Genomic DNA, 21,397 nt, shown 5'->3' on the forward strand with positions numbered 1-21,397 from the left:
CTTTGGGAGAGCAGTACTGGGGCTGATTGCATCTAGAGGAGAAATTTGCACCAGGTTGCTCTCAATGCCTTCCCAGATGTTCCTCAGTTTAGAATGACTTGCCTATCATTGCAGTTCATAACTTACCAATTTGGTTTGACCTTTTGATGCATGTGGGGTATAGTGATGCTGTGGTGGAGCTGAATTCTCTTCTTGGTAACTGAAAATTTATTTTCTGAAGCTACATGGTTTGGAACACCATATGTACAGAAACATTTTTTTTTCTTATGGTGACTATTGTGGCACTGGAAGACTACCTGTCTAGTTCTCAGAAGTCAGAGTAGGCATTTACAATAATGATGACATTTAAATACTATGGGGTCAGTAGTTCCATTCCTGTTTTACTTCATGGTCTCTTAGGAGTCTTGTCTATGTTGACAGCTACTTTTTGTTGCTTTGCTTGCACTTCCTCACGTGTATCATCTTTACTCATCATGACATTGATATCATTTGACATGCTTGGCCAGCACACAGCATCTGCTACTTTCCACACTCAGGCCTCTACTCCAGAACAGTAGAAAGAAAAGGATTCCTCCTTTTTAATGACCTGTGCCTCATGATTTGACTGCCTTATATATGACTACATGCCTGCTGAATTCACACAGTATTTACACTGTTCCTGGGAAGCATGTTCTGAGCCACTGTCTTTGAGTAGAAAGATGGATACAAACACTTGTAAAACATTTGGTGCTGTAGGGTTTGATCTCATATTCTTTCCATCCCAGCCTTGAGAGTAGCATACAAAGCATCATCAACCTATTACTGTCTCACTTCTATTTTCTGTATTTGTTTGAAGATCTTGTTTAGGTACTGTATCTTCATGCTGCCACACTGCTGTCAGAAGCAAAGTATGGTCCTTTTACTAATTTATTTTATTGCTTGTATTTTAAAACTATAGCATATTCATTTTTGTATTACATGGTGAAAGTATTTTGGGTGCCTATTTCCACTTAATTGAATGTAATGGGGATGGAAAAAGAAGTGCTTTTTTATCAAACTGGAGTTGAGTTGTACTGACCTGTCATGACTGTGCACATGAGCCCTGGCTTGAGCCCAGGTTGTAAGCTTCTAGAAGTGTAGTTTTGTGACTTCAGGCTCCTTCCACTCCTGGACTATAAGTAGCCAAACTTTCACATTCAAGCATTGCTGCAGCAGTTGCCCATTCAATTTGGATGGATGCGTTTTCTGACATCAGTACTGTCCAGCTCTTGGGAATGAGAGCCTACATTCTGCTGCACTGAACACCTCCTTTTCATGTGGCAGCATCCTGAGGTTGGTGTCCTTGTTCACCAGCTCCTTAGGAAGGCTGTGCTGAATTAACAGTGTCTGTGTTGCCGTTTTGTCTACTGTTCAGACAAACCCATAGTTTGTCTGCATCTGAAAGGCTCAAAAGAAATGGTGTCAACAAACACTAATAACCTCTGTCCCCAGCTGCATTTTTTTAGCTGTGCTGTCTTCTGAGTTGCTTTTCAGGTTCAGCTTGTACCTCCTGCAATAAAAGCAAGGATGGGCTGTGTGTAGTTTTGCAGCTGTTTCTGGTTTCAGCTTGTTTAACTTTACCATGTTGGTGCTTTCTAGCAAACACGTGAAGATACAGCTGTGCTCTGCCACCTCTTCTGCCATGCTGTCTCCTGTGCCCATACACCAGAATATCATCAATTTCGATTCTGAATCTTGCAAGTCCTGTTGATCGCTTTTGCTGATTACATTAATATTCCTTTGTGGCAGGTTGGGTCCCAAAAAGCATTCTTTGCCATCTGCATCTGCCTGCTGGTGTTCATCACACAGCGAGGTAACTGTTATTCTTCCACAATAACTTGTGCCTGTATCTGTCTTTGGCAATGAGTACTGACACTGCATTTGCTCCTGCCAAGTCAGGTAGTGTTTCTTGATGAACGCTTCTCAAAGGCTTTGCAAATTTTCTGTGTCTATGCAAAAGTGCAATTTACCTAGCTTTTCAATAGCCTCATGCTGCTTATCCAGCTTGTGGGTTCTGTGACTTTAGCAATGATGTCTTGTCTTCAGCATTCATTTTATTGCTCCCATTATTTTTCTCTAATGTGATGGGTACTTGGTGAAGCAGGTGCTGTATTGGCTAGATTGTTCTAGTTGTTTTCACATGTAATGTGCCTGGAAGACATCCAAGTATTTCAGAAACATCTTGGTAATTTTGGAGAGATGTCAGTCCTTTCTGAACTTGGGGCTTTTTTGAGAGGGTACGTGTGTATGGCTGGTGACGTCTTCAAAGATGCTTATACTCCACTTATACTTGCAAAAACATGGCTGATCTGCTCCCTAAACATTTTAGGGACCCAAACTTTGACCTATACAGGCCCTTACCTCTGGTGGTCAAGGTGTTCACCTGAGGTAGAGGGGACTGAAGTTTCTGTGTCTGCTCAAATTGAGCAGATCAGGAATCTGAATTTCCTAGGGGAGTACTCGGACCAGTGGGTAGCTGATTACTCCAGGGACTTTCACTTACCTCTTGTTTCCTTGCATGAGGAAATTGGTCTGCTGAATTGGTCTGATGCTAGAAGGAAACTCTTGCTTTGATGCTATTGATTGCAGGGGACCATCTTTGTGTAGAGATAGACAAGATACTGAAATGCCACCAATGCCTATACATTTCATGCCTGCCCAGTGTAGGAGGCTGGTTCTGGAGCCTTCCCTAAACTGTTTAGGTGTGCCTCTGTGCTTGTGGAACAGCTTGCATCCAGGCAGCTGCATGTCTTTGGGCGTTGCAATGCTGAACATCACAAAATCAGAAGGCTTTGAAGAATCTATAAGAGGATAGACTTTTCCCAAGATGAGTGCTGCTGCATTTGTGACTTCACTTGTTTAGGTAGAACAGTGGCTTCTGTGCTATGAGTTTTTTAACCAGGTGTTCTTTCCCCTTAGTCTAATTGCAGATTGAATGGTATGGTCATTGTACTGCTGTGTCACTTCAATTTTGCTTTTGTAGATGCAGTGTTGCTTTCTTCTTTTGCATAATGCTGAGGAAGTTCTTGTAGCCTAGTACTTTCACTGATGACCTACGAGCAATTTGGTGTTGCTTTCTTTTTGTGCACAGCTGCTTTGTCCTTGACTGCTATATTGTTTCAGGCTTTACAAATCACTTAACCTTGCTATTTTGCATCACACTAATACCACATATGTCCAAAAGTTAAAAGCAATTGTTTTAAGAGTATTAGGAAAGTTGCGAGGCCTCCAAAAGTATGAAAAGCCAGAGGCAAAACTGCTTGGAGAACTTTAATTCAGCCTTCTTGTTCATAAGAAGAATGATGTGAGTTTTAATGAAATGGTTACATGTTTTGGATCCTCGCCATTGTACCCACCTGATTCCTTCCTGAAGGTAGGTAAAAATACATACAATGATAATTTTGTAAAAATATAAACACTTTAATTTTTCTGTACTGTTACTACAGGTTGCCTAACATAAGAGAGTAATTCTGTGGTAAATTCAGGATATTAGCCTGTTTTCAGGGCAGCATTAATTGGCCTTAATCATGTGAAAGGATGTAAGAACCTAAAGCTTTGAAACCATGCTTTGCTTCCACAGCTCATGAATAAAAGAGAAATCTGATGGTAGGGGTAGAATAACATGTGGTCATGTAATTAAAGACTGTTTCAGAATGCCCCAAAAGGCTGGACTCAAGGAATTACTGGTAATCTTCATCTTAAGTTTTTTTAACCTTTTAAAGCTTAAAGTTGGCGAACAAAAAGGTTCAACTCATGTAGGTTTTGGTGAATGATTTCCCATGTTTTGAAGACAACAGAAGACATACTCTTTAGGTCTGCTGTATGGATATTCACCATTTGCATTAATGGAAAAATTGAGAGCTGCAGCAAATTGTCTGACAGCCTCTGCTTGCAAGAGTATTTTAGATATTTTCTGACAGTACAGGTGAGGCTTAAAGGTATTGAAGTCCATTCCAAAATCCAGATGGGAAGTATATGGGTACTCCAGTCCCCACCCAAAGAAAGGATGCTGACAAGAGGTGCAGGATACAGTGATTGTTCCCTTTGTGAGAAGGGTGATTGGTGTGTGTTGGCAGCCTCTTCCAGAACTGGGAAGACTTTGGTTCAAGTGTGTGCCTACCAGGTTTCTGGTGAGAGTATCATTTGCCAGTGGGAACACTGAGAAGAGCAGCTCTTTGTGGATTTTAATCTGCAGTTGGGAGCTCAAGCCAGTGGTTAAAAAAACGAAGACAATTGGTTTGCAACTTGAATTCAATTATGTTGCTTTAATCTAGATACAGCGGATTCAGTATGTCATATCAGTATGATAAAAAAGCAAAGTGAATTATCATGGGCCTTAAAACTATTGTTGGGGAAGGAAAAGATTTGTAGATGCTAGTTAACATACTTTGACAACTGTTTGCCAAAGCCATTCATTACATCTGCCTCTGCATTCGAAAGGGCACAATATTTCATTTTCCATTTCCTTTCACAAATAGAAAATTAATTGCATAGACTTGCAGAAAGTGCAGATATAACTCATTATGTATTGTTAAGGCTGTCTGTGATAAATTTATCAAGCTTAGACAAAAAGTACTCTGAAATCACAATGGATCCATCTTAATTAACGTTCTTTAAGTGACAGGTACACCTGTTTGGAAATGGGAGGTAAAAGCAGACAAGTTTTCCAGAAGTGCGGTAATAGTAGTCTCTGGTTATAGAGGAGGCTGGGAAATATAAACTATACTTTGATTTGAGCCCTGTTACTACCTTTCAGAAATCAAACTCAAAGTCCTGTTTTGCAAATGAATTGTTCCAGTGTATCTGTAAAAAAAGATATTGGACTGTTCTGTCCACGAAATAATGGTTATCTCACTGTTGACTAGTGATGTAATCAAGCAGTTAATGGGTTCACCTTCACCCCATATAAAGTCCATTTCTAATACAGTTATGACATATTCTGTTTATAGAACTCAGCCATAAAACTATCTTATGATTGTTATCCATCCTTTGTCATATTTGCTGATACAGCTTATGTCTGCTGGTGCCATACTGTGCACTGGAGTGGTGCTGTGGAGACAGTCCTTAATGACAGTAGAAAGCAGAGGGTGAACAGAAAAGGTGACACAGTTTACAAAAAGAAACAGTAAACAGGAGGTCAGGGACACATGGACATGTTACTGCGATGTGCTGAGTTGCCTTGGCAAGAATATTCCACAAGACAGAAAGATAAGGAAGAAAATGTGAAGTACTGCAATTGTGGATGCAGGCAGCTGGACTCGCTGATGGATGCCTGAGAACTGAAAAGAGTTTTCAACAGGCTTGTATTTCACTCGCGTTTCCTCTGGATTCAGGTTGCATTGTGGCCATAGACTCCATGGGGGAAGAGGGCTAATCAACTGGCAGCTGGAGGCTCTCAGGCTGAGGCCTTACATGGCTGCTTCCCCAGGACTGAACAAGGTCTGGGTGAAGTGAGAGCATGGTGAGCACTGGAGTGTCCATCACTGTCAACCTGCTGTAAACACTCCCCATAAAGACAAGCTTGATATGTATTTTAAGATCTACAGTTGTTAAATTGTGATTTAGTTGTTATATTGTCATCTGCAGTCTCAGCTGCTACTCGAGTGCTAGAAAAGGTTTCAGAGCCTGCTTTTAGAGCTACTTGTTACAGGCCTCACTTTCAGCTGTTAGGTGATAAACAGTTTTAAACCTCTGCTTTTCCCGTGTGCTTTTCAGATTCCATCCTCTGACCTACGTTTCACCCCTTCCTGCACTCTTTTCTCCCACCTCTCTGAATTTTTGGAGTGCTGAGATCAACTCTTTATTTTTTGCCAGTACTTTTTAGGTTTAAATTCTAACAGAAAAGAGAACTCAGTTTAATGCAGTTTCTTTCTATCTTTCTTGATGTGTTTGCCAAGCAACTCAATTATACTTTCAAAGAAAAGCAACCTGCAAAAGTCGGTATCGGCCTATTTTCTTAGTTGGTTCAAATAGTTCCAGAGTTTCTTGAGTTTTTCTGCTAAGCTATGCAGATATGAAACACTCCTCCCTTAGTCTGAGCATGTGCAGACCTATCGGTGGTGAAGCATGATGGAATGTGTGATGCACAGTAACTCATTCTAGTTGCAGGTGTCATTAACAGCAAAATTATGTTACAATTTTCACCAGATGAGTCTTAAATAGTTTAAACTTCAAAACCTAAATGTTTTTGTTTTGTTTTCCTGAAATGACATCTATCTTTGTTCCTCAGATTCTTATGGATTTAGTAATGCAGGGATCTTTCTAAATTAGCAATTTAAAGTAATCTGGTGCAGAATACCTAGTTGTACTTTTTGTTTGGATCTGTAGGTTAATGTGTAAATGTAAAACTACCCTTCCTTCAGTCTACAGTGGCACTGCTACTGATGTGAGTGGAAGGAGTTCACAATAGACAACTTAGTGCACTCACTATTTTAGTGGTAATCCTATTTCCTGCCTGTTTAGAGCCTCGTTACAGCCCTGTTCTGTAGAAAAATATGCCCTCTTTTAAGACTGCTGTATATGTCCCTTTCTTCTGTTTCTTTTCCTTTCTTTTCTTTCTCTTCCTGCAGTAGCTCCCAATCCTACTCTTTGCTATTCACCACTATCCCATTTTATCTGTTATAATGCTCTCAGCAGAACAGTTGATGCTGACCTCTTATGTGCCATTGTTATGCTTTGGTACTAACATCCCAAGGTAGGTGAGAGGGTTTTCATTTCTTGGTTGTTATTTGAGATTCTAACTTGGGTAGGTTTCTTTGCCTTGGTTAAAACTCTGGGCATGAACTGAAAGTTCTCTTTTACAGTCAAACAACAAAAAAAAGTTCAGACACTGTAGAATGGGGATATGCTGTTCAGGCTCAGAAAATACACCAAGTAGGAAGAATGGAGCTCCTGGCTTTGAATTTAGCACATCAGTGGTGTGTGGGCTCAGATTTCTGATGTATCAGCCTTATTATTCTCCTGCACTTTTCGGTAGTGGTCATGTTACTGCTCTTTTGATCTTATTGATAGAAGAGCTGGAGGTTTAGTCACATGTGACTTTGACCTCTGCTACTGTTGTTCCTAGATTAGATTAGAGATTAGGTTTGTCATCTTCCTTTTTCTTCCATGCTTCTTCCCCTGGTTCCACATATTGGAGTCTACTGACTTGCCAACCTTTTTGAGATCAATTTCAAATCTATGTCATTCAGAAAAAGACAAATCTGTGGCTGATTCTGTGTTGTCTGAGCAGTTGCTTCCTTTCAGTCAACAATTACTCAGAATTTTCTGGGATATACATCCCTGTCTATTCCAAAATGCTCAACCTTTTCCCTTTCAGCCACTTAGTGGAAAGTGAATGGAAGAAAGAAATGTGTGAGATTTGTCACAAAATGGAGTGGTTTGGATGGCTTAAAGAAACACTTCTAATGGTATTAGTAAAAGAAAAATGATTTAACAGGAATTTATATAAAAGTGTGACTTCACAGAATTCAATGGCAAGGTTCACTCTGTTACTTAATACATGGATGAAATGCACACAGGAAAACTAAGTTAGAATCAGACTAAAATTAGGTATACAGAGACTGAAAACACAATAGGGTAAAGAAATATACAAAGAAAAACTGAGTTAGAATTTATTTCTTATGATTTCTACAGAGATTGGGAATGTAAAAAGGTAAAGGAGACCCTCCCTTTGAGTCACAATGTTCAGAGAAGACTCCCTTGCTTTCTAAACTCCTGTCAGAGTCTAGGTGCAGCTGGATCAACTCCTAGTCCCAGACTTGGTCAATGGTTTATATCTAAAGGGATTGTGAGTATAATAGCAGCCTGAAATTCATTCACAGCTGAGTAAAGTTCATGACAGTAATTTAAGTATAGATTTGAAAAGCAATAGCTTGTAATATACTTGCTATAGAATATTCAGGTTAGTATGCACACACGTATAAAGAGATATACATATAAGCAAGTAAAAGAGGTATACCTGTTAAAAATTCCCCTCGAGTTCAGTGAAAATATTCATGTCAAGTGCTTTGGCATGTTTCTCAATGGGCGAAGGGTCGAGTCTCAAGGAGTGGAGAGTATCAGCCCGAGTCTTGTTGGCTTCTGGTGACAGACCTCTGATCTTTGTAAACAGAAAAGTTTGCGAGCTCTAAGAGGTGTCCCACTTGGAGGGAGATGCTGGTCACAGCCTGCTGTGGTCCAGGAGAGCTCAAAGGGTCTTACTTGGTACTGCTGTTTATAGGTTCAGGAGATGGTTGGCTTTAGTCATCAGCAAATTACTGGGATTCCAGCTGTGCTGGTACCTTTTCATGTGGGTTACAATTCAGATAAGGAAGGCTCCAAGGCTGTCAGGGAATGACTTAAGATTCAGATATAGGATGCTCCAAGGTTGTCAGGGGAGGACTGGGATGTCTCAAGGTTGTTATGAGAACTAGTTATCTCTACTCTCGTCCCCCACCTCTGCCAGGCAGGAGAAGTCCTTGAGATGGTCAGCATGACTCCCCATCTTAGCCATGTGAGATTTCCTGGTATAGTCAAGGGACGTTTAATCGCCTGACTTGTTACACTCATACTAAGGCCTAGCAAGACTTCCTGAGTTTGTAGATTAGCCCAGAGAGGGGGAAGAAATGCACCAACACAGAGATCCACAAGCAGTTGAATATTTTTGTCAGATGCTAATAAGCTGCTTCCCCATACTAGATTTCTAAATCGTTTTCCCAAATCTTTGGCTTAAACCTTTGCTTAAACCCAAGAAACAAGTTTTCAGTGTCAGTTACACTATGATAAATTGGAATACCCATTTCTGGTGTACAGCTTTCAAAACCTTGATTCTTCATAAACAATATTTAGAAAACAGTAGAATGACTTGCTTGAGTAATATATATGTCTCTGGCTTTTGTTGCTGGCATTTGTAGATGAAAAATACAAGTTTTGGATCTTGGGTACTACATGCTAGGATACAAGGCTAAGTTTATTCATAGGATTGGTATGTATCATACAACAAGGTGAGCTCGCACAAGCCATGATTCAGCATAGTACGTGAAACATCTAGATAACCTTAAGCAACGGACTGATGTCAATTAGATCCTTATCAGAGTTACACTAGTCAACTTAAGGAGTAGAAGTAACAGCTTGTAACTCCTGTGACATAGATTTCACAAACCAAATAATTCATAATTTATATTATGCAGAATTTTAAGAAGTAGAAAAGTGCACAGGTACTCTCTGGTTTCTTCTCTGTGGATTAAATACTTGATACAGTGAGGCCTTAATGACTGGCCCATATCCCACAGAAGTTTGAGCAAAACTAGAAAAGATTCAAAGAAATTGTGAATGCCAATTAAGTACTTACAGCATAAACCAGGTAGGTTGCTCAAGTAAGTTAGTTAACTCGCCTCTAAGATGTTATCTTAGGCTGGTGTGCATGTATAAATGTGTTGGATGACATATAGAAGTTTAAACTTAAACTTAGTGTGATATTTTTTTCTTTTATCCAAATAACTTAACAGATATAAACCTTTATGTGGAGGTAGAAACGCTGGTGCAAAAGCGTCCTGTTTCCACGTTGCCCATCCTTGTTCCTTCATAGGAATATCTGAAAGGGATTAAGGTCCCTCAGCAATGCGAAGCCACGGCGAGGCGCCCTCTCCTGGTTCCCTCTATGCAGCCCAAAGGCAACACTGTCCCCAGCTGCTGAGCACCGCTGGAGGCCCTGCGCAGCACTCTCTCATCTGCTTCAAGCAAAAGTAGCCAGTCTAGCTTAACCAGTTCAAACAGCTGGCTTGAACTCACCCGGCTGATTTTGTCTGACCTGCATTAGAAAGTGAACATCTGATCTCTTCTCCTGGCAGAAGAGTGGATGGGGAGGAAGACTTCACAGCAGCACTGTCCTCAGATTGTGAAGAATTTGTCTGTCACTGGCCTTGCTGTCTTCACAGGGTCTTTTGTGATACAATTAAAGCACTACCTGTTTTGTGTGGACATGGCTGAACATAGAGAAATAGATTTGCATCAGTCATAGCCACATCTGTAAGGAGTAAGATATTTCTGCACTGGACAGCTGTACTGTTAAAAAAAAAAGTGAGAGCTCACTTCCTCTCACTCTAAAGTTAACCCTTCCTTCCCACCCCCACAACTCTCTGGTACAAGCTGTTTTTCAGTAGATTATCTGCAAAGTGCCTACATGAATCCCTTTCCCTTCTGTGGTTAGCTTTCAACTTTACAAATAGCATTGAGAAACAAGCCATCACAGAAGAAGTAGAAGGGGCTCAATAATTTCTTTCAAATGTCCTGGTATGTTCCAAATCAGCTCGATACAAGATATATGGAGGTGGCCACCAGGCTATGTTGTTTCTGCTGTGAGGGAGGAGACAAGACTTCTCAAAACCTTTTCCCTTCTGAAGACAGCAGGAGTGTGCAAGAAGCTTCTAGTCTTGGAAATTACCAGACCACCATGACCTGCTTCCCTCTGGAGATGACCAGAATGAAGGGGGAGATTGGTGAAGATTTACTTATCCCAAAGGGCAGAGCAAGCTCCCTCTGTTTCACAATCCATCATGATTTACCCATCCATGTTTGCTTTCTTCTGTTTCACGGAATGGATGTATTTCACACTGAACTGTATTCTGAACTGAGTTCAAAGCAGCTATATTCAATGGGATTGTTTATTTGTAAAAACTATTTTCAATTCCACAGCTAAAGCTCTGAATGTCAGAAAATTACTTCTCTTTTGTTTTGGAAAGACTACCTCTTTTCTTCCGGCAGGAAACAAAAGCTTATGGTACAGAACATGTTTCTTGGAACCTCAACTCTATAAATAACTCTTCTGTAGAACACCTAAAATACATCAAAATAGCAGGTCTAATACGAGCCATGGAGGAAGCTTACGCAGAGCTACTTACTAATTTGACATTTGAGTCAATGCACAGTGTGCTTCTTCACAATATATCCATGGAGAAGCCGCACACTTTTAAGTGTAGCATGACTGCACATTCTTAACGTTGCTGTGTTTGCAGCAGGACTGGGGTTGTATATCTGAACCTGGGTTCAGAGAGGAGTTTTAACCTTTCTAGGTATGTACCTCCACTGAAGTTATAGCAAAAGGTGGAATAAGACACAGTGTTAGTATGCTGGAATGAGAAACAACAAATAATTAAAATGTATCTATATCAGTATACAGCAGCCACCAGGATAAAGGAAGTTGTGTTCCAGTTGGTGCATGCAGCAGTATCCTGTTGTGGAGAGAAGTGGTGGCCACACTTCTCTGCCTTTTGGGCTAGCTGCCTTCAGGTGTTTTCTATCAGACTCCATCTTCAAAATGCTTCTTGTCTTCCAGCCTCCTCTGAAGTCTCCTTTGTTTTCAGGTTAGTTATTCTTCACAAAGTTCTCCAAATTTCAGGAAAAAACCAGGGCAATCCACTGGAACTGAGGAAAGCTGAAGTCATGACTTCGCAACCTATTTTTGAAAAACTAACTTTAAGGATTTATTCATTCCTACTTCATGTGTCTGGAACTCAGTCTAGAAGGCATAAGAGACACACAAGCAATGGAGAAAAGGCGGTACTCTGAAGAAGTACATTTTTTCTTTTTCCTCTTTAGAAATAGTTGCTGTAACCGAAATTTTCAAAATCACTTGTACTATTGTGGGGTCACCTCAGATGTTTTTGGTGGTTTCCAGATGTATTTTTCTTTAAAAGCTTAATTTTTCAGAAGATAGATGCTTAGCACAGGGGGGTTTTTTCTTAGCTCAGAAAAATGAGATTTTCTAAATCACTTATCACTGTGTTCAGTGGCTCTTTTTGTTTTACCTGCTGTTTATAAACTTTGTGTAATATGGACTGATTGTACCTAACTAGTCAATAACATCTTCATTATTAGCTTCATTAACAATTTTTCGTGGATGTTACAAAAGCAATGAGTCCTGTGTTATGCTGTGGAGGAAGAACAGGGCCTTACAGATCAGTTTATGGAGGGGGCAAAGGTGAGAGAGGACCTTCCAGGCATGTGGCTGTTTGTGTGTGATGCTGATGATGGCTTAGTAGCAGAACTGAGGGTGCTGGGGCTGTATGGTAAGAGACAAGGATGAATAAGTGAGATGGGGAAACTGGAAGCTGGGAACAAGGCATTTGAAGATGATGTGATGAAACTGTGGGGGATTTTAGAGGAATTCACAGTGTAGAGTAAAATGACTGGGGCAAACGGCAAGGAACATTACCTTTGTAATCTATGTGGGGTGGAAAGGACCAAGAAGAGCCTGAAGGGAAAAGGTGAGCAGAAAGAAGTGTTATTGTGACATGCTGCCTGGAAACAGGTGATGAATGTTTTATTTTCTGAAACTGATTACCTCAGAAGAGCCTAAAAGGATGGGAGTCACTTGACTAAATGTGGACACCTGCTTTGTAGGTATTGATACCTCTGCTTATTATCTAAATTCCCTGTTTAGTAAATGGGGGGGGGGGAATACTTCTAGAGCATGCTATGTGTTCTCTTCAATTAGGTTGAGTTACATTTCCAAGAGTTGGGTTTTTTGTTTTTCCCCATGGTCTCTAAAGGGGATCTAGACAGTAGGTCAGAGGTGGGTGGGCTACTTATATATATATGTATACACCCACACCCATAAACATGTGTGTAAGTGTATATATACACTTACATGAATATCTGAAGTGTGGTGAGATGAAGGGCCCAAGCCCTCAATCCTACCTGTGAAAAGAAGACAGTATGAGTCCTGTGCTAATGTGTGTTCTAGCACCTTTGCACCCTGGCTGCAACTCAAAATGTCAGTATGGGCAGAGAGTACTTGTGCCCTGTCTGTCAATAGCACTGAATGGCATAAAACCCAAAGGCTGAGTGTACAGAGTAATGTCTTTTGGGGCCTACCAGCCACTGTCATAAATGGATTGGGTTTCTGAGGGCAGGGCCTTTACAAAACTCTCTGATAGCACTGCAGTTTTTAAAGTTTATTTTCATTCTGCAGGTTCTGTTAGACACAAAAGGTCCTGTAAATTGCTGGTCAATTTATGGTACCAGCTTTTGTTTGGCAGTGCTTAAATGTAAGCTGATTTCTTCTGAAAATAGGATAACAAAACAAAGTTTATCTAGCACTTTCAAACAGATGGCTACTCAGACCCAAATTTCACTAGAAGCCTGCAGTGTACCTGAAAATTAGAAAGCAAGCGTCTCCAGTTGGTAAAACTGAAACCAGAGGAACACAACACTGTGGTGACTGTAATAGTATGACTGTATTGTGTAATAACTATAATAGTGACAGTATCTGAAAGTGTAACCTTTAATTACTCTGCCTGTTTCTCCAAACTCTTTAGGAAGGAAAAATAACACCTATTTCACATATGTTGTGAAAATTAAATTTCCCAACAGACAAGAGCATAGGAATGTCTCTACAATGTCAAACCAAACTCCCTTCTAACCCAGTATTTTTGTCTCCAAGGGTGATGAATAGCAGATGCACTAGGGAGAAAAGATAAAATGTGGTAGGCAGAGAGTGATGCTGTCTGGATTATAATTTCCTACTTTCAGCAGTCTGCAGATTAGGAATTTTCTAAGTCTGAGTTTGCTTCCAAAGCATCTTGTGTAATAGTGCAGAATGGTGTTTTCCCTTATTAATGCACTTATTTGCTTTAAGATTGCTTCTGTCCTCTGGGATCTAGGTCTTCCTATTCAGTTTGGTGTTACATGCAGTGCATTCCTGTTGACTTAGGAGCCTAACACCCATTTTCAAAAGTGATTTAAGAAACCAGGTCTTTTGAGAGTCACTGGCTAGTTTTGATAATGGGAATTGAGTTCTGCAGCAATTTTGGAAAAATGTTGCCAGAATCTGTGCAGGGTTTTGGAAATGAATGTAGTGAATCAATTTGAACACTGTTTTGTGTTTGAAAAAAAGACAGTAGAAATGGGATATGTTTAACTTGGAGTTATCCAGGATTCAAGTAAATAATTTGATGTGTGACACTAGAGAGAACTGAAGTAAGATGGGTGAGTAACTTCTCACCTTTCTTGATGCAGGAAGTGTTTGTAAGTGCCACCTTGTAGAGCTTTTGTGTCAATTTGCAACAAATCTTTGACTTGGTAAAAAGAGTCCTGCTATCTCCAGGAGACCAGCAATGACATGGAGGAAGGGGGTCACAATCAGATGAAAGAAATGACATAACTGGCTGGTTTGCTATATTGGAACCCCCTGATTCCAAAGGAAAAAAGCACAGGCAATAAGGATACATAAGCAGCACACACATCTCACATGAGCCATGTTACTATTAACTTCTGGCTTGGACAGTATCCCAACTGCTGATCAGACTGACTTATCTGCCCTGACTAGAAGCCTTTTTTTTTTTTTTCCTCCACTGAGGACAACCAATAGACAATCTTAGTGAGTATATGTGGTGGGTTGACCCTGGCTGGATGTCAGGTGCCCACTAGAGCTGCTCTATCGTTCCCTGCCAGGAACCTGCTCCAGCATGGGCTTCCCATGGGATCACAGCTTCCTTTGGGCATCTGTCTGCTCTGTCATGGGGTCCTCCACAGGCTGCAGGTGGATATCTGCTCCACCATGGACCTCCATGGGCTGCAGGGGCAGAGCTTGCCTTACTATGGTCTTCCCCATGGGCTGCAGGGGAATCTCTGCTCTGGCACCTGGAGTACCTCCTTCCCCTCCTTCTTCACTGACCTTGGTGCCTGCAGAGTTGTTTCTCTCGCATGTTCTCACTCCTCTCTCTCTGGCTGCAGCTTCTGTTCCACAGCAACTTTTTTTTTTTTTTTTTTTTTCCCTGTAAGTATGTTATCACAGAGGCGCTAGCACTATCGCTGATTGGCTCGGCCTCGGCCAGCAGCGGGTCTGTCTTGGAGCCGGCTGGCTTTGGATTTGTCAGACATAGGGGAATCTTCCAGTAGCTTCTTGCAGAAGCCACCCCTGTAGCCCCCCCGCCTCCGCCACCAAAACCTTGCCATGCAAACCCAATACAGTATAACAGATATCAGAGGGTCTCTCCAGCAACTTGTCCTGAGCATACTTTTTCTGTATGTTTTTTTTTTTTTTTTTTTAATTGTCATTGCCACTGGTAGTAGATATCTGTGAAATGCTTAAGTGTTGGAGTACTCTAGTACCCCTTTTAAATGAGGTGTAAGCAAATGGAAACCTGTGTCCTCCATGGCTGGTGCACGAGAGCATAGTACCATAAAAGATTTATATATCAGCCAATATATGTGCTCTGGCCTGCTGTGCCTCTGTTATAGGCAGAAATGTTAGTTTCTTTAACTTTTGTAGGTGGTTCTTGTTGAAGGGTTGTTGGCGGCGGGGGGAGATTTCCTACTGTTTCCCTTTTTGTACTGACTTCTCTCCTAGTACTTGCAAAAAGTAGCACTGAAATCTGTCCAGGTCCCTCAACTTCTCCCAAGAGGGAGTTGTGGAGAAAGGTGAAAGTATCTACCACAAATACATAATTTTCTTTTCACTTCATTGTTCCCTCTCCATCTGACTTGGCAGGTGTCCTGAGAGGAAATGGTGTGCAAATCGATCCTGAGGCAATCAATGACACGGCAGCTGGCCAGAGATGAACACCAATGCGTTGATCGCCTCCAAATCAATTCACACGCTGCTCTCGCTCGGGTTACCTGCCATTTCAGAAGGGAGGGATGGGGAAGTGAGAAGAAAATTGCACAAAAAGTATTCTGGGACCTTTCTAAATAGGCCACTTACTTGCAACCCTTCCTTTCTTGTATATGTGTTTATACTAGATACAAGTATGTGATAAGGTTACAATGCAATACCTTGTTTTACGACTTAGACATTGCTCAAAAGGAGCAGAGCAGGGTCCTGGAGAATGACTGGCAAATTATGTGGAAGAGATGGAGTGTTCCTGCATCTTTACTGTTTTCCACCTTGCATGTTAGGTATTTAAACAAGTCAAGCATTGCTGTTTGGATGTGTGCAAGCTTAAATAATCATGCAGGGCACTGTGCCACAGGGAACTGTGGCTCCTAATTTCTGAACACTCCTCAAGGTGAACAGTTTTTGTTTTGCTTTAATAAGCCAGAAGTTGTGCATGTCTAAAGTGCCTTTTGTACAAAGATCTCAATTTACTTGGCAAACTTCCATGCATTAAGTCTCCCTGCTTTGCTGTCAAGGAGTGAGGTATTGTTATCTCCATTAAGAGCTAGTGAGCCAGGAATAAATGCCTGGTCTCTTAGTATTGCTACTGCTTCCTTCCCGCCCCCCCCCCGCCCCCCCTTTCTTCAGATGGATAGTAGCCCTTAATTTAGAGTGTAGATTTTGGGGGCCAGAGATGCTTCTGGCCCCAACAGAACAGGAACAGCACCTCATCCCCATGCCAACATGGGGATCTCTCCCTTTTTCTTCCCCTGCAAGTGGCTGGCTGTGACCCAATTCAGTGCCATCCTTAGGGATTCTCTTGTATATGCCACAGTTGCCATGGTCCCTAGGAAAGCAGTCAGCAAATAATTTAAGGGTAGGACCACCCAGCAGCCCCTTCTCCCCACCTGTCACTGACATGATTATGCCTTTTGCCAGGGTCTTCTGCGTGGGAGCACAGATACATATGCACAAAGGATAATCTAGTCAGGAACCCTATCCTAGGCCAGGGTAGCCATGAATTGGGTCCTTTTGGCTTCATACATGGTACATGTCAATCAGGGACGAAAAAAATAAATGCAGTTAGCTGAGTGAATTGCTCAAAGCAATGGCGGATCTGTGAAAAGACCTGAATATCATATGTTCCAGCTCATGCTTTTTCCTTCTTACAATAACACCAGTGCTGTATGATTAAATATATTCAAAGACTGTCACTGTGTAGGGCGCTCTGTGTGTCCTCTTACAGTTTAGGGTACCACAAGGCCTTACATGGCATAGGAGCTGCACTCCTCTTACAGCGTAAGGTAGTTACAGCATGGTCAGAACAGGTACAGCCATGTCAATAAGGAAGAACTAGCATTCACTTGTTTTGTTTATTACCCATTAATTTTAAGGAACGCTGATGTGCTTGTCTATTTTCAGTAGTCCAGTTGCAGCTAATCATAACAGGAAGTAAACATTGGTCACTGCCTTAAGAACACATTGTATCGCAAGCAATTTGTGGCAGAAGTTTGTCTTTTTGCTCAGCACCTGATGTGATGAGGCCTTAGAAATAACTGGGGAACAAGAGTTCAAAGGTTGCCTGTCACACGTCCTCTCCTGCACTGAGATAAAGCTGGCAGGTGGAGTCAGGCAGGTGACCGTATGGCAGGGCCTGAATAGTGAGCTGTTGCCAGTTGTGAAGTATTCTCTGAGTGCAACGGGGGGGGGGGTCCAGGAAGAATTAGGTATCTAAAGCAGCATAAGTGCAGTATTTCTTGCTGTTCTCCTAGAGAATGGCATATTCTGTTGCTTTACGGAAGTTCTAAGAGAACACAAGATAATCTGCTGTTTGTAATCCAGAGTTATGGTGGCTTTTTGGTTTTGTTTTGTTTTTTAAATTATATTTGATCTTCTTCCATATACCCATTAAGTTTTAAATCTGTAAACAGGGCATGTATTTAAGGCAGGTATTGCTTTGAATTGATAGGCTGCACCAGAAACAGACCATCTTCACAAACATTGCATGGATAACGTCAAAGTTAGTGACTATCAAAGAAATTTGCAAGAGTCTAAATACTGTAGTTTCACAATGCAGAGGAGCAGTGCCTGGACTGTGGTGTTGAAGGTAAGGAGTAGGAGCATGCTAATGGAATGCTTTACTCATCTGGTACTTGTGATGATGCATTTCATCTGTAACAGACACCTCTCAATCCCAGATGGATGGATCTCACCTACTCAGCATGGATACTAGGTGGATGTGCAAAGGATTAGTGATGGCCTGTTGAGCTTTCAAAGCCATCCATAATTTTTTTTTTTTTTTTTTTTTTGTGTTGGCTTTCATGGGGGAATCCTGTCTACCATGATTATGTCTCGGCACAGGACTGGGTGGCAGTATCTGGAGAGGGCTACCATGGTGATGCTTTGAGTTATATGCCAACTTAGTGTTCACTATAGGTATGGAAAGTATAGGATAGCTATATATGGCTTACAGGTTCTTCCAGCCCTTGGAGCACTCATGTAATAGCCCCTTTGGAGCTGGAGTTGCAAAGAGGTTGGAGAGGGATGATTGTTTTACTAGGCTGGGAGTCTGGAGATGCTAATGACCATGGAAAACTAGGATGGGTGGCATTACCAAAGATTTCTTACAATTACCTAGTTAATGGTACTCTTGTTTAACGTGCCAATGTGCTTCTCCAGTTGCTTTGTTTGTGTGATAGGGAAACAAAGACATCTTTAACATCCTGAGAATGGTTCTTGAGTACTCTCCTGTTATGAGACTCCCCCACATCTGGCTTTCATCCAGACAATTCAGGCTCTAGGGTATGTGTCCATGTTGAAGTGTAACCTGAACACACCATCACTCTGAGCTGCCCAGCTCTGGTCTCTCAGAAAAGCCTCCGGGGCTTTACTGAGCAAGCCTAGTGTTGTCTGGAGTTGGGCCAAGGTCAGAGCAAGTTGAAATCTTGTCTTCTGGCCCTCTCTGACTTTCACGGGCTTGAGCTGCTTTCCTGGGGTCTGAACACTGGAACTGAGGAACAGCTCACCTGGCAATAGAGCTATTTACTGTAATCCCAGCAGTTGCAGACTGCTATGGGACACCCGTCAGAATTGGGGGACTCCCATAGATGCTGAATCAGAGCTACGGAGGTGCTGTCATGGCAGGGAAAAAGCACCATCATTTAGGCAAAATGGGCACAGTATTTTTCCAGTAGAGATACTGATGGGTTTTTTTAATCCTATATTGACTTTGTGAGACATAACTCTTTAGAATAATCTTCTAAAATAGCTTAAGTTTCTCTTGAACTTGAGCCCTTTGGTTATGGCTTTTGTTGGGCTCAGAAGGCGTGTTTTGGTATATTTTCCCATCTCTAGGGTGTAGGGATAGAACATAATAAGACCTACTGATTGCTACCTTCTGATTACACCCTTAAAAACATTCCTGTGTTTGGCTGTTACTTGGAAGTAAAAACCCAGATTAGGACTATTTTCTTGTTTTGGAGAACAGGATCTATTTCTTTCCTCTTGAATGTGTTTCTGCTGCTGTCCCACTAACACACTTGGCTCTGACCCAGAAAGGTGGTTGTATTCTTTTGTACTTCTTCTGTGGCCTGATGGAGCCTTTCTTCCTGCAGGCCTTTAGTGAATGACTGGGGGAGGCAGGCAGGGAAGAAATGAAAGGAGAATGGAGGAGGGGGGAGCCTGATAAACTTAGAATGTTCAAGTTCTGACTTTGGCCTCTAATTTCTCCAGCTGGGAGCTGGTCCTTGAACCCTCATAGGGACCTCTGTAGCTCCTAGATTCTCTCATTATTTCCCCCCCCGGGCCTCTCGGCTTAAATTGCCACATTTCATTCTTCTCGCTCAATCTGAGCACTGACACAGAATGGAAATGCAATGCCACCTGACCCAGCTGACCGATAATGGCTGGAAAATTGTATATTCATGCCCATAATCAGACTTGAGAGGCAAGGAAATAAAACTTAACCTGCCACAATCCCAATTATTTCTCAGTCTAGTAATCTTATAATCTGGCATGGGGAGGGTACACTGATAACTTCAACAGTCTTGCACAACACATGCAGTGTCTCCTGTGTGCTGATGTGCAAGGACTGTCAGGATAAACGCGCGTGGCTTAGGAAGCTGTTGCGCAGAGTCTATGCAGGCCCCCTTGATGAGTGTTTCCAAGGACATCTTCCTTGGAGGCAGATTCTCAGCGAGATGTGCGCCTCAGGTGTGCTGCGTTGGGGATGGAGGGTTGGCTTTGGGTGCTTCTTCCCAGTAGTGTTGAGCTATGAACCACAGCAAGGTTACAGCTGCGGGCCCGAGAAACCTGTTCGATCTACTAGCGTTTGCTTCGAGGGGGTGTTTGAAGCTGAACCCAGGGTGAGAAATGTTCCAGGGCTCCCTGAGCCCAGCCGTGGGCTATTGCACCATGAGATATACCCAGATTCTGCATGAGTTCCTCTGGGAAAGGACAGGGTGCACTGGAGCGGGAAGAAACAGCATGTAACGGAGTAGTGTCGATACAGCCTCCCAGTTCTGCTATATTCCTACAAGAGCAAAAAAGGTGGTGCTGGAAGAACTTTCCTTTGTATCGGGATTTATGGCTTGTTCAGCTCGGGAGGACTTTAGCTTGCCCCTCTGTTTTCTGCCACTCTCTGACCAGTGTCATCCACCGGAGAGGAAAATTCCTCAAGGGTAAGAGCACTAGTTAAGTGTCCACTGCTCAGGCTGAGGATTCGCTTGATCCAGATGTAGGTCAGTCTCCCAACTTTATTCTGTGCCCAAGCGGGACCCCGGAGTCCTGAGGACAGGCGTGGGGGCTACCATGCGGCGAGGAGCTTACGCGGCAGCGGGCCAGGCTGCAGCGGGCTGGGGGGCCGCCCTGGCTGCGAGGCACGCTGGGCAGGGTTCCCCCGAGCCCCGGCCGAAGCCGCAGCGCCGGCCGAGGCCGCCTTTCCCCCCCCTCCTTCGCGCAGGAGGCGCCGGGGCCGGGGCCGGAGCCGGAGCGGGGCCGGCGGTGCTGCGCTCCGGCCTCACGGGGGCGCCGCCTGCCCGCGGACGCGGCGGCTGCGCCGGGACAAAAGGCCGCGCTGCCGCCGGCCGCCCGGCACCGCCCCGGGCTGGGGCCCGGCGGGGGGCTGGGGAGGGGGGGCCGGGGGCAAGAAGGGGCCCGGGGAGCAGGGCGGGGAGCGGCTCTCGCCGGGGAGAATAGCAGGCGGCGGCGGAGGCTCGCCGGTGATTCGCGCCCGGCGTTTGCAGCTCGTTTGCAGCATTATTGAACCTTCACGCCGGAGGAAAACCCCGAGAGGGACGGAATTTTTTCAAGAGCAAATGAGCGTGATGCTTTTGGGCAGGATCCCATCAGTTGCTTTGCCAGGCCGGAGTGGGCCGGGGCGGGAAATCGTTGTACTTTCGTTCCCCTCTTTGATCCCACTCGGTATGTAAAAGAATTGCAATTACACTTAGGCAGCACCTTTTACCCCACAGCGTCCAAATTCAAATAAAAACCTGAAGATCAGCTCCTTCCTTTCTCTCTCTCCCCCCGCCCCCCCTTTTTTTTTTTCTTAAGGTCCTGCAAAAAGTTATCGAGCGGGCGCTCTGGCTTTTCCCTGGTCCTCCCTTTGCGATCTCCCTTTTGTTGGTTGTATGGGCTGAAGTCCCCTGGGTGGCAGCCCGAGCTACTCATTCATCATCATAACAACCGTTTAGTGTAAAATTAACAACAACTTAACTACTACAGCAATAAACATGGTCCTGCATTACCACAGATTGATGAGGATTACTTAGTTACAATCAGCTGGGGCACAGACAGGAGAGG

General features: G+C 43.0%; 1 protein-coding gene across 7 annotated transcripts in view; it reads left to right on the top strand.

Annotated features, from left to right (window-relative positions):
* Window positions 1-21,397, top strand: part of BCL11A (BAF chromatin remodeling complex subunit BCL11A) — a 159,922-nt gene that overhangs the window by 32,310 nt on the left and 106,215 nt on the right. Inside the window, exon 1 of one of the 7 annotated variants that reach the window (XM_041125152.1) lies at window positions 10,763-11,360. The exons of the other annotated variants lie outside the window; for them this stretch is intronic. Within the exon in view, the coding sequence (XP_040981086.1) occupies window positions 11,216-11,360 (145 nt within the window). The 5' untranslated portion in view covers window positions 10,763-11,215. Of the gene's footprint in view, window positions 1-10,762; window positions 11,361-21,397 lie in introns of those variants that run through there. 7 annotated transcript variants of the gene reach the window in all.

The sequence above is a fragment of the Aquila chrysaetos genome, chromosome 8 (genome assembly GCF_900496995.4).
Source record: "Aquila chrysaetos chrysaetos chromosome 8, bAquChr1.4, whole genome shotgun sequence".
NCBI classification, from domain to species: Eukaryota; Metazoa; Chordata; class Aves; order Accipitriformes; family Accipitridae; genus Aquila; species Aquila chrysaetos.